Source organism: Convolutriloba macropyga, chromosome 15, assembly GCF_964194025.1.
Source record: "Convolutriloba macropyga chromosome 15, txConMacr16.3, whole genome shotgun sequence".
Classification (NCBI taxonomy): Eukaryota; Metazoa; Xenacoelomorpha; order Acoela; family Convolutidae; genus Convolutriloba; species Convolutriloba macropyga.
In genome coordinates, this window is record NC_134482.1 from 37,304,929 (window position 1) to 37,317,462 (window position 12,534).

Below are 12,534 nucleotides of genomic sequence, written 5' to 3' on the forward strand. Positions count from 1 at the left end.
AAAGCAGTCTGAAAATAATTATATTGTCGTGATAATCCGAATTGCGGAGTAAATTTTATTAGACGAGTGAGTTAACAGATCTCTGCCGTTGTACTGAAAATTGTAATAGTTGTTTGAACTAGTATACTTTGGTAACTATACTTTTCGTTAAAATAACTTAGCAAATTTTCCACTAATTTCTCTTTTTAGACCTTTTCTTATAACTTAGTAGAGCTTAAACTGGTATCTAGTAGGTATTTGCTAAACGCTTCTATACTTGGCACTCATAGGCATTTGTAACTAGTTGTTCTGAAGGAACCATAGCCTTGTAATAATTAAGATTTGGTAAAACTTAATCGTTTCTTTCGGTTTTCTGTTAATCAACAGTGTAATTGTACAACTTTAATAACTTCACAATACATCTCTAAGGATCTGAAATCATACTCAACCTAGCTTCAATTTATTGGATGTAAATTAGTTTGGTGACTAGTAAAGTAGTGATCAACCAACCAAAAATTAGGTTAAGTTAGGTTAACGAACTGGAGGACAGCATCGAATCCCGGACAACATCACGAAGATTGATTTCTGAGAGTATTAATCGGCCAAGCTCCTTCTAGGAGACCGCATAGTGAAACCACTCTGAAGGTAGGCCTGCCTGCTCGTAGAAGACTTGGCAAGCTAAGTTAACTCATGTAGTGTGGAATGGTGAACCAAGTAGACAATTAAAACGGTCTGCAGTAACCTGAAGTACCTGATGGGCAATGTCTTAACGTTCTATCAAGTTGGTTAATACTCGTCTGGTTAGGTTGTGGAGTGAACACTGACGAGCTCTTCACGTCATCTACTATTGGTTTTAACTATGTTGGTTGATCGATTATATAGAAAGTGAATTGAGGACCTGGTATAATTCTCAATCTTAGAGTCACCAATTTATTTCATTTGGCAAAACACTTCTTAGAAGCTAAAATATCATACAACATAGAGAGGTATTAAAAACATATTCCGATATCATCATTATCATTGGCAATTGACTACAGTTCTATAGCGCCTGAAAATACTTTCTTTAGGACTTGAACGGAGGGCCTGGTATAACCCTTTAGTCTAGTTAAGAGTACTAGGTTTGTGAAGTTACTATCCAGTCCAGTAGTTTTCTCTAAAGATAGATTCTAGGAAAAATTGTGGAATTGTGAATAGGGTAAAACCTCCACCCTAAATATTCAGATTCTATAGACTGCAACATCATTAGGCTTCTTATCCAAACATTATTCATTGCTGACTATTAGTTAAAATGAAACTAAATGAAAGTACAAATAGCTGCAGAAACGTTAACAATACTTTTTATGCGTCGAACATATTCGTAATTGCTCTTTACAGCATGTACTTGTAGGTACTTTCATAACAATATGTCTTTAAATGGGATGTTTTAATTCAATCTTCTTTTTAATGGGATATTAATGAAACACTGATGCGTAATTGTGGAGGCAGAACTTGACTACCCTCGACCCCAATCTGTCAATAAAATTGAAAAACACAGCATGGAATCGAAAAAAAAGGTTACGACTCTCCCTGGGTTGAAGTAAGCAGAATTAGGAAAGATTGGAAAAGCTTTTTTAAATGTATCCCTGGAGTCGATTCCTTTAGAGACCATTTTCCCAGTTCCAAACCCTACTGCCCAGATGACATTAACACATAAGGTATCATTGTACTCCGCCTGAAATCAACAAACCCTTTGACATGTTGGTTTTAGTTTGTCTTTTCCGGGTGAAAAACTAAATTTATAAGAGTTGCTATAAAGCGCGTTTTTATAAAGAAAATTTTGCTAAAGCGCGTTTGCTATTCTGACTTTGACCTTATTCATTACATTGTTTAATTCAAGGAGTGAACGAATTTGAGATCCATTCAGTTGAAACACTGGGCGAGGTGAGTCAGAAGTGAACCGTGTAAGCCGTGACGTATGTAAATCCAAAAATACGACCGGAAGCCAAAACGAAATCAACAATTAGCCGGGAGAAATCTGGAAGCAACTCGAAGAGTCGTCTTAACCCAAAAGCCAGCCTTTTAAAAACTTCCAACTTCAAGACCAACTGATGAAAACAATGAGAAGCAATTGACCAAAACAAATCAAACATCCTCAAATAGCGTAATATAATACAACAACTCAAAATTTAGGTTAAAACTTATTTGAGATAGCGAAACAATTTTGTACGATTTCAAGACGGCTTGAATATAATAACCATAATTAAAACCTTGTATGCAAAGGACTTAAGTTAAAGCAGAAAAAAACGACTCGAAGAAGCCAATAAAAATGCTGAAAACTATTACATTTTTAAACTACTCAAAAGAATTGAAAAAATCAGGTTAAAGTATTTTGTTGAAACATTTAGCCCCAGAAACAAACGGAACTAAGAAAAACTCAACTATATCCTGATGTAATAGAAGTATACGAAGAAAAACGCCTTTAAAAATTGAAAGACAGTTAAAATGCCAAAGCAACTGTGTAAAAGCCCTAACAAAATCCGAAGTCTGCCTAATTCTTAAGAAAAACTGCACTAAAAAGCTTTAAATCAGCATACTTTTTGTTAAACATTGCAACAAAGACACTGTATTATGTCTGAAAGACTTTAATCACTTAGCAACTAAAAAGTTCAGCAATAGGCGTTTTTTGAGTTATCGAGGTATGCAACAAACGAAACAAGTATAAAAAACTATCTATAAATCACCGGAAAGTTGAAAAATTCAAAGTTTGCTGAAACCTCGTAATAATTGCAAAAGTAAAAAAAACACAATCGAAACAATCTTAAGACCCTTATTTTAGACTACTCAAAATTATTAAGCACAGAAAAGAAACACTGCATGAAAAAACCGCACCTGAAATTCAAAAAAAATTCACTCGATAAAAGTAAATTTTTGTTCACGCCTCGATTTCTAGCTCTCGCAAAATATCGGTTTGAGCAAAAAATACTTTTGTTTTGCTTCCACTTCAACTTTATTAAAGCTTCAAAACCCTTCAAATTTTTTCACATGTGTCCTTTTCCGTTTAAAAATTCACTCAAATAAATTTGATAAAAAACTTAGCCAAACAATTTTTGGAAATAATTCGTAGTTGTCTTTCCGAAATCAAGCAGTTTATTAGCTGCTGTCATTATTAATTAAAGCAGAGAAAATGAAAAAGAAATTAAATTATTTAAGTAATTAAGTAAATTAGATAAATTAGTTGATAATCTGACCGGCTTATTTTTCAAAAATCAAACTTTAAAAAAAAGCAGCAACCCGCGACATGAAAAACATATGAGGAAAACATAAAACCGTTAACAGTCTTGGAAACCAAAGGCTATGTCCAAGGAAAAAACGTCAAATTTTTGCGTCACAAAACGTCAAAAAATTCAACAAGTACTCTTGATGCAGATATCTATCAGGAATTAGACAAAAAATCAATAACAAAAGATTTTTCATAAGAAAACCTATTCACACAAAATTTTGAAAAGCATCATCAGCCATTTCAGTTAAAATTTTTAGTAAAAAATGTTTATAATATCTTTAGCAATTTCCCAGATTTGCATAATATCAAACCAAATGCAAACACAAGAAAAATGTGAAACATCTATAAAAGGTAACTTGCTTCCTTTTTGTACATTATCCATTAATTCAGAGAAAATGACATAATAGACAATAACTCAGCATACAGGTTTGCCAGAGAAAGACTCAAAGAAAATCACAACAAAAACATGCATGAATTATAACAACAACGTGCCATTGACACTAATTACAAAAGAGTCCACTCAAATATCCAAAAATATAGAGATTTTATCAAAAAAAAATAGTAATAAAAATTTTACTAATAAAGATCAATATGATTCCATTTTGCTGAATTGCATTTAAATTGTATAGGCTCCCAAAGTTTGTCATCAGTGTCAGAAGGTTGTCTTTTGATTTAGCGCGAATCACAAAATCTCTCTGCAAAAAAACAAAGCAAAAATTCAAAATAATTCAAATTGGCTAAGAAACAGCTGGAAACGGTTATCTGCATGCTCCCGTTCTCTCAAAAAAGACTTTTCAAAATCGAAAAGCTATTCACTCCACGCAGTGCATGAACAAAAAAACTTCTCGCGCTGAGGAAAATGTAGTTCACACGGCCATTTTTCTCAATTTACTAATATTAATTGAATTTGAAAATTTCTTGAATTCACGAATTAGAAAAACTTTTACAACACAAAGAGGCGTTATTTTGTGTTTGAATTATGTTGTGTTTTACAACTCGAAGAGGAGTAGTGATTTTTTGAGGTTTTTATTACCGGAAGTTAAATTTGTTCAGGCAGTGTTTTGACCTAAAAGCTGGTCATAAAAAAGAAGAGCGCCTAATTAATAGTAGTTGATAACAGCTGTAAATTTACCTAGATTCTGCAAGTAAATTGTTTTCGAATTGAACTCAGCTAGAGTCAAAACGCAAACGCATTACATTACCTGCAATTTTAGCTTTATCCCAGCAAACACAAAGTTAAGAGGACAACGCTAAAACTAATTACTATCTGCAAGGATATTGCTACTGATAGTTAATAATAAGTTTTCTAGATTTCTGGTCGTATTACTTTGAAACATTCTAAACATCCAATGAGAAATATAACCTAAACTTTAATCAGTGTTTTCAGAGGTTTGTTTGACGTCAAATTCCACGAACGTAATATGAATCTGTTGTCTTGAGTTTGCAGTTGATTTCTAGGTTATGTAATCTAGGTAAAATGCACGTATCATTTTTGCAGGTAATTTTGCAGGTATTTTTGCCTGCAATTATGCTTAACTGCAAGCGTTGCAGGTAAATTTACCTAGATTTTAAAAATCGCATGTTGATAAACTTATTACCAGGTAACCTTGAAACTTTATTTTTTTTCTCTGTTATCAACTGAACATTAAATAAACTGTACCGATATGTAGTTGAGTTCTTTCCCGTAAGTTGAGTAGTTGGACACTTTGGAGAAGTACTCTTGAGGGGAGTAGTTCTTGTCTCTTCCCTTATTTATGTACACCCACAGCTGGAAGAAACAACAGGCACCTAAAACCAATAAAGTGTTCATTCTGTGTATGCAAAAACAGTACTCTTGTCAAATGAGACGTCCTGTCTTGATTTATACGGACAAAAGGAGTCATTTTTGTGCGATTTAGTTGTTTGATTCAAAGACATATTTCTTGAGGTTGCAACAAAATGTGCAACATGTTAGAAGACTAAAGCTATAGCTCCAAATATATGCTGTGTTTCTTACAGACTTGTAAAAGTTTTAAATTGCCCAAATTCTGCAGTGCCAGAAGTTCCTATAAAAATTGTCACCGGACAAAAAGTTATAAATTTTCGGCAATTCAAATTTTGCTACGTGGAAGTTTTGCCCCTCTGGCGTTCACGTGAGTCCGCTTCCCAGGTTTAATTTCCAGCAGACAGAAACAATCTCTGATGAGACCATCTAAGACCTAATGGTCTCCGGTCAGACACAATAGCAATCTATTTTTTTCTGCTTCGGAAGTGCACTTGGATTTACCTCCAATCAGAATTAAGAGCTCTGATAAAATTGTCCTACACTCGCATGGCCAGTACGACTCTTGTAATATTTTTGCTTCATAATCACTGATTTTTCATTAAATCACTGACATAAATGTCGAATTAAATTAGATCAAGTTTTGAATTAGAGAAAACACGAAAATTGGAACACTGAATTTTTCGTGTATTTACATTGTAAGAAACTGCAAAAGAGCTGAAACAGGGTAGATTTGTATAATACCTCTCTACTCATTAGTTGTTTACGCCCACTTTTGAAGGTTATTTGGCTATTGTTACCAGACGGATCCCTTAGTCTTGATCAGAGCGTGTAGATTCCATGTAAATCTCTGAATAAACTAGGGTTGTATTTTTATAGGCTTCTCGTAGAGTTAACAGGTTTTAATCGAACAGTTGAAGTACAATTGAATAAAAAAAAATGAATCCATCAGACTCAAAAACTCTAAATGTTCGCTTGAAAAGAACAATCTTTCTTTGCTGTTGCAGTCTTATCGCACAAGATTCCAATTTGAGTGTTATCTTTGATTTAATTTGCTTTTTACTTTATTAATTTTTTTTCTATTTTTATCACTCGGCAATGGAGATGGAGGCCACATCATCATCATCAACGTCCAAACCCATAGCTTCAGAGGTTGTCGTGAGTACTATTCAAGACACAGAAGTAAGTGTATTGAAAAAAGAAATCGAACTCTTGAAAGCTAAAAATAACTCACAGGACGAAGAAATTAGGGAACTAAAAGCAAAGCAAAAAAATATTAATGATCGCCTAAGAGCGCAAGAGAGATACACGCGAAAGGACTCGTTACTAATCGTTAATCCGCCCTTCGATGCTCGACAAGTTTGTAATGTAACGCACGAAACTTTAAAATTTTTTGAGAAATTCTTGGGGTCGAAATTACTGAGGACAGTATCAAAGCGTGTCACATTATTCCCAATTCCGGAAACGAGTTTCAACTGCCAACAGTAATATGCAAATTTATTTTTATTGCCGACAAACAAAGTGTCTATGAAAAAAGAAAACAACTGAGAAAAACAAAAAACAGGATAAACAACAAATTCATCTATCTAAACGAGCCCCTACCAGAATATGAAGCTCAGATCAAAAACGAAGCAAACAAACGAAACATGATTACTGCAACACACAACTGTGTAGTCTCGGTTTTAGTCGAAAATGGTAGAGAAAAGGCAAAATTCGTTAAAATTAACGAGATAGAAGATTTGGACTCAATCAATGCTATAAAACGAAAAAAACATTTCGAAATATCTTCTACTGACGATGTTATCAACTCACCTGCATACAAACGACTTAATATTCAAAAGGAATAGAACAAACGGCATCTCACAAACTCAGTAACTGTAATAAAAAGCTAAAACATAACTCAATTATTTTTGTTTGGTTTCTTTAATGTGTATAATATGAGCACAACTCAAGACTTAGGGTAGAAACTTATCGCCAGCTTTAGGTGCTTAACGTTTTGATCATGTTTTTTAAACCTTTTTTGCTCATTTCTTAAGTTTTTTTCATTTTTTTTATTTTTTTTTAAATTTCAGAAATTCAGCTTATATATGTATAAGATAACCTCAATTTCAACTAAAAATCTTTAAAAATTGTTTCAGCCCTCTGCCTGTTATATCCGCAGGCGGCGGCCTGTCGGTTGTGATTTACGCAACTATGAAGACAGGACGCAGGAGAGCAATGAAACAGAATGTTTTGATTTGTTGCTGGTGATTTCCGCAAGCAACAAATCAAAAAAACAATTAAGCACGGTTATATCAAAATAGTTGATAGTTTTATACAAGAAAAAAAAACCAGACTGAAATGGCAGGGAATTGATAACGAAAAGTGTCTCTACGTCAACAATGACAAAAAAAAGAATCTGTAATCCCGTACAGTTCCAATTTGTTCTTCAAAACATTCGATCCGTATCTGAGAACCTAGACGAGTTTGAAGTGTACATTAATAGCATGTCTCAGAAACCTGAAGTAGTTTGCCTTACTGAGACTTGGTTAAATCCTAGCTATAACAATAACTCTTTTTCTTTGAATGGTTATCAAACAATTATATCCAGCAATCGTAAAAAAAGAGGTGGAGGTGTTGCATTCTTCTTGAAAAATAACATTAATTGTCAGATAGTTAAAAAATTAGAAACGAATTCCGTTCAACTACTATTAGTCGCCATCAAAACCATAAAAGAAGAAATCTGGTTCTCATGTATTTACATGCCACCAAATTGCACTAATGAAGCCAATTTCTTGACGGTTGAAAGATATCTCGACAGCCTAATGGTTGAACCAGAAACAAAACACGTACTATGTCGGGATTTTAATGTGAATTTTTTAGTAAACAGCAAAAAAGCCGAAAGCTTAAAAAGCCTTTTAGCCGGAAACGGTCTCAGTATATCAAGCAATAACGACCCAACGAGGGTATCAAATGGCAGAGGTACGCTCAATGACGCAATATTTTCTAACTTTTTTATAGAAACAAAATTTAAATCAACCAGCATAACAGATCATCACACGGTAGAAGGTTCTTTTGACCTCGATGGCAGTCCAGAAATGTATTTTGAAGCTCTAAAAAGCCGCAATTGGCATAACCTAGATAATCCAATTACAAAAGAAAGACTCGAAAAGGATCTCAGGTATCAATTTGAGGTCTACAGATGTAGTTTAGAACTCTTACCAATTGACAGAGCCTTCAAAAAACTTCACGAATTGCTCACAGAAGCATTAAACAGTCACCTTCCTGAAAAATATCGTACACAAAAAAAGAACAGAAATTGGATTGATAATGAGGTTAAAAACTTAGTGACGAAAAAACGTAGTCTTAAGAAACTGGCAGATACAACTGGAAGTCCACAAACTCACGAAAATTTTCAAAAAACTAGTAAAAACCTTAAATCTCTCATCAGATCTAAAAAACAAACTTTTTATCAAAATCTACTTAAAACCGATTCGGTAAAAAACAAAAAATCTTTTTTTGAGCTTTACAGATCTTTAGCCGGCAATTCAGAGTCCTCTAAAGTTGTCTGCTCGCAAAATAAAGTAGATGAGTTCAATGAGTTCTTCGCAAACATTGGGAAAAAATTGAATGCAGAATTTTTAACAAGAAGTGCCGTTACGATAGAAAACCAGAGTCAAAGTATGTTTCTAAAATGGATTTCTGCAAATGACGTAATATACGCTATCAACAACTGTAAAAACAAATTTAGTCTTGATTGCTATAACTTGAACTATTTTTTCATTAAAAAAGTTTCTGACTGTTTAACAGCTCCTTTACAACTCTTGTTCAACAGATGCATAGAACTTGGACAATACCCAAAGAGTTTGAAAATAGCAAAAGTTATACCGTTCTTCAAAAATGGAAATAAAGATGACCCATCAAATGTCAGGCCCATCTCGTTGCTACCAATTATAGGGAAAGTCTTTGAGCGGATTATATTTGATCAAATTTAAAACTACCTAAACGTTTTCGAAATTCTCTCAGATTCACAATTTGGCTTCAGGCACGGGAAGAGCACAGTCGATGCCATTGCAACCTTAATAGAGGAAATAAGATCAAATCTCCACAACAACAGTGAAAAAACCAAATGCACCTTTCTAGACTTAAAGAAAGCTTTTGATACTGTCGATCACAAGTTTTTACTGCAAAAGTGTTATAGATATGGTCTGCGTGGTCCAATATACAACATTTTAAATTCATATTTGTCCAAACGAACGCAATATACTTTAATTGGAGATAAAAAGTCCAAACTGAACCTTATAGAACTAGGCGTGCCACAGGGATCAATTCTTGGCCCACTGATGTATATTATTTACATGAATGACTTAAGTTTGTCCCAGAAAAAATCAAATGTTATTTTATACGCCGATGACACTGTTGTGAAGAGCAGAAGTTCCGCATCAAAAATTGACGATGATCACGACAGAGCACTAGATAACGTCAATGATTGGCTCATAAAAAATAAACTAACACTGACCAAGGAAAAAACAAAAAGCATGCTTTTTGTAAAGAAAAATCAAAAAAATGTTGTGTCAAGAACATTCATAAAAAACACTAAAATTGAAGAAAAACAAAGTTTCAAATACCTGGGCATCACGATAGATAACGATCTACGTTTCTCAAAGCATGTGGTCACAAAACTTTTGTCGAATTGTTCTATCTTTTATAAACTAAGAAAAGTTTTGAGAGAATCACAGATGATAAAAGCGTTTAAAACATACATACAGCCAATAGTACAATACGGAGTCCTGATATACGGGTCAACAACAATCACAACTATTAGGGAAATAGACAAAGTTATCAAACGTATCGTGCGGCTAATTTTTCATCGAAAAAAGTTTGAAAGCACTTACGAAGAAAAAGTAAAACATAGGATCTATTTAGCCTCGGAGTTACATGCCTCTGAGGTTCTTAAGCAGACACTAAAAAACATAAGGGGACAATGTAATATTTCACCAATTTCAAAGGGTTTCTCAATGCAAAATTGCCTTAAAAAAGCAAGCGGTTGATTAAAAACAAAATAACTCAAGGTAAAAATCTATTTCACAGTTTTTCAATAATAGTTAGGATAAGGCGAGTCTTAAGAATGCTTCTAGGTTACGATGATGAAATAATAGAAAAGATTGAAAACATGTCTACTGCCGAAACAAAAAATTTCTGTCATCAATTTCTAGATAATTATTTTTTGGGTAATGAGGACATAGTCAGACTGTTGTATGAGTTTTAATATCACAACTCAAAGGCGTTCCATAACCAGAATAATGTTTTCACTAGGTTTAATGCTACCTTCAAAAATAGTGCTTCTTTTTTTTTCTTTCTTCATTTTGAATCACTTTCATCCAGATAAACTGAACGAGACACTTGAGAACGGGCCATCGGCCCAATAGTGCTCTCCCACAGTCAAATATGTGATTGTATTTGTACAAGAAATTGTGAAAAGCTACTTATTGACTGATGGAAACAATTTATTATTATTATTATTATATCAATTGCTCTTGATCACTCCGATTAGAATCAAGTGCGCGCTTTTTCAACTCTGATCAGAGTCTCCTGGATTTTATAAGTAACCCTGACCATGTAAATTTGAGCACAGAAGTAAAAAGTGGGCGCTGAGGCCAGTCTGATCAGAACCCAGTGTTGTCAGGGGCCAAAGCATTTTTAGATTTTATATTGGTTTTTTGACAGCCCCGCATTAAACTAGATGTTTCTCCGGAATTTTGAAAAAAATTCAGTGTTTGCGTAGGCTTGCTTAACAAATACCACCCGGGTTGAGAAACTGCGACAAAATCGACGCAATAAGCGTCGTTTTTTGACGAATTTTGTCGGTTTCGTCTGTTTTTTATGTAGGAAATGTCAATTACCGTCATATTCGTCGGTTCTTTATGTAGGAAATGTCGATTACCGTCGTTTTCATCGGAATTGTTGATATTTGATGTAAGCAGTGTCAATCAGCGCAGTTTTTGTCGGTATTGTCGGTTTTTGATGTAAGAAAGGCCGACTGTTGTCGTTTTTTGTGGGTATTGCTAGTCTCAATTCGTTTTAAATACAAAAGAAGTAGAGAAAAATTAAGTGACTGATGGCAAAGTGGTTGAGAAGGTGGTTGGTTATTTAGGGGTTGAAGGTTCGAGTCCTGACAGGGACTGGCATTTTTGTAAGATTTTTAGAACGGCAAAAACCGGCGATTCTTACGTTTAAATACTGACGACAACCGATCAAAACAACGGGAAAAGAACGTAAGGGATTTGATCGGTTTCGGCGCCGTAAAACCGACGAAAACCGACAATTCTTATGCTTGAATCCAACAACATTCTCAACACGGGCATGTAAAATTGAAAGTGCCAAAAATCACAGATGTCAAATTCCGGCTATTTTGATAGATTTTCTGGCATTGTCGACTTTTGGCAAATCGATCGTCCGTCTGGATATAATGAACAAGGTCTTCCATTTTTTTGGTTTTTGTATCTTTTCCATTTCAGATTTGAGATAGGGAACAACATTTTCCGGTTTTTTTTTTCGTTTTTGCCATTTTTTTCCATTTCAGACTTGAGACTGGTAACTGTGGAGTTAATGAGATAAATTCTAGGAGCTTAAAAACATTTTAGGTATATTGTGCCTGATTTTTTTGTTTGCGAGAATTGTTTCACCCAATGTTTTGTTTGTTTTGTAATTATGGCAAATAAAGTAAACTAAATACAGTAAACTCGTTTGTAAATAAGGTAAACTAAATAAATAGGGTTTTTTCGTCCTGCTATTCCGGAGGTTAGTGGCAGAGTAAATCCACGCTGAATCAGTAAAGAGACAGTTTGTTTTTTAGCGTGGCCAAAACTCTGTCCATGTCCCAATTTACACTGGCCAGTCTTGACTTTTGAGTAAAATTCACTGCATAAAAAAAATATGCATAGCTTAACTCCCGCAAGCAAGGTTTTATTTGTATGCGATTCGAACTTCCGCGTGGGTACTTGTAACACTTAGTTTGTGTAGCAAGTCGTAACCTCTAAGTTGAATGGTTTTTGTGGTAATTGCCTACATACTAGCTTATCTAAAAATAGTGTGTATATTACTATACTAATTACCAGTTATAAGCTACAAAAGTGTAGCATTACTCTGCTCAGACTTAATTTTGGGGTATATGTAATTTTCAGACTGTAGAGGATAAGTTAAGCTTGGGAGAATTCCATGACTTCATAAAGAAACTTAAAATATTCTGGAGATGCAATGTTACAGAACAAAATTAAGTTTTCATACTTGAACTGTGCTGGTTTAGCTCTGAAATACTCTGAGACTCAAGTCCGGGATATCAGTGCTGCTATAGTTTGTTTTCAGTAAATCTATTGCGGCTCCTTATTCCAATTAAAAAAGAAGATGTGAAAAACAGACAGAGTATATTAGAAAAAATTTTTAACTTGACTTGAGAAAAATTTGGACTACTGTATAGCTTTATAAACATAGTCAATTTCTACAGGCATTGTATGAAATAGCTTTTTTCTGGACCTGAGAGCAAATTCAATGGAAA

General features: G+C 34.1%; 1 protein-coding gene across 2 annotated transcripts in view; it reads right to left on the reverse strand.

Annotated features, from left to right (window-relative positions):
• Positions 1-12,534, reverse strand: part of LOC142354345 (uncharacterized) — a 29,989-nt gene that overhangs the window by 2,235 nt on the left and 15,220 nt on the right. For both annotated transcript variants that reach the window (XM_075406618.1, XM_075406619.1), the window contains 2 exons: positions 4,899-5,026; positions 1,602-1,690 (listed from right to left, as the gene is read on the reverse strand). In XM_075406618.1, the coding sequence (XP_075262733.1) occupies positions 1,602-1,690; positions 4,899-5,026 (217 nt within the window). The remainder of the gene's footprint in view (positions 1-1,601; positions 1,691-4,898; positions 5,027-12,534) is intronic.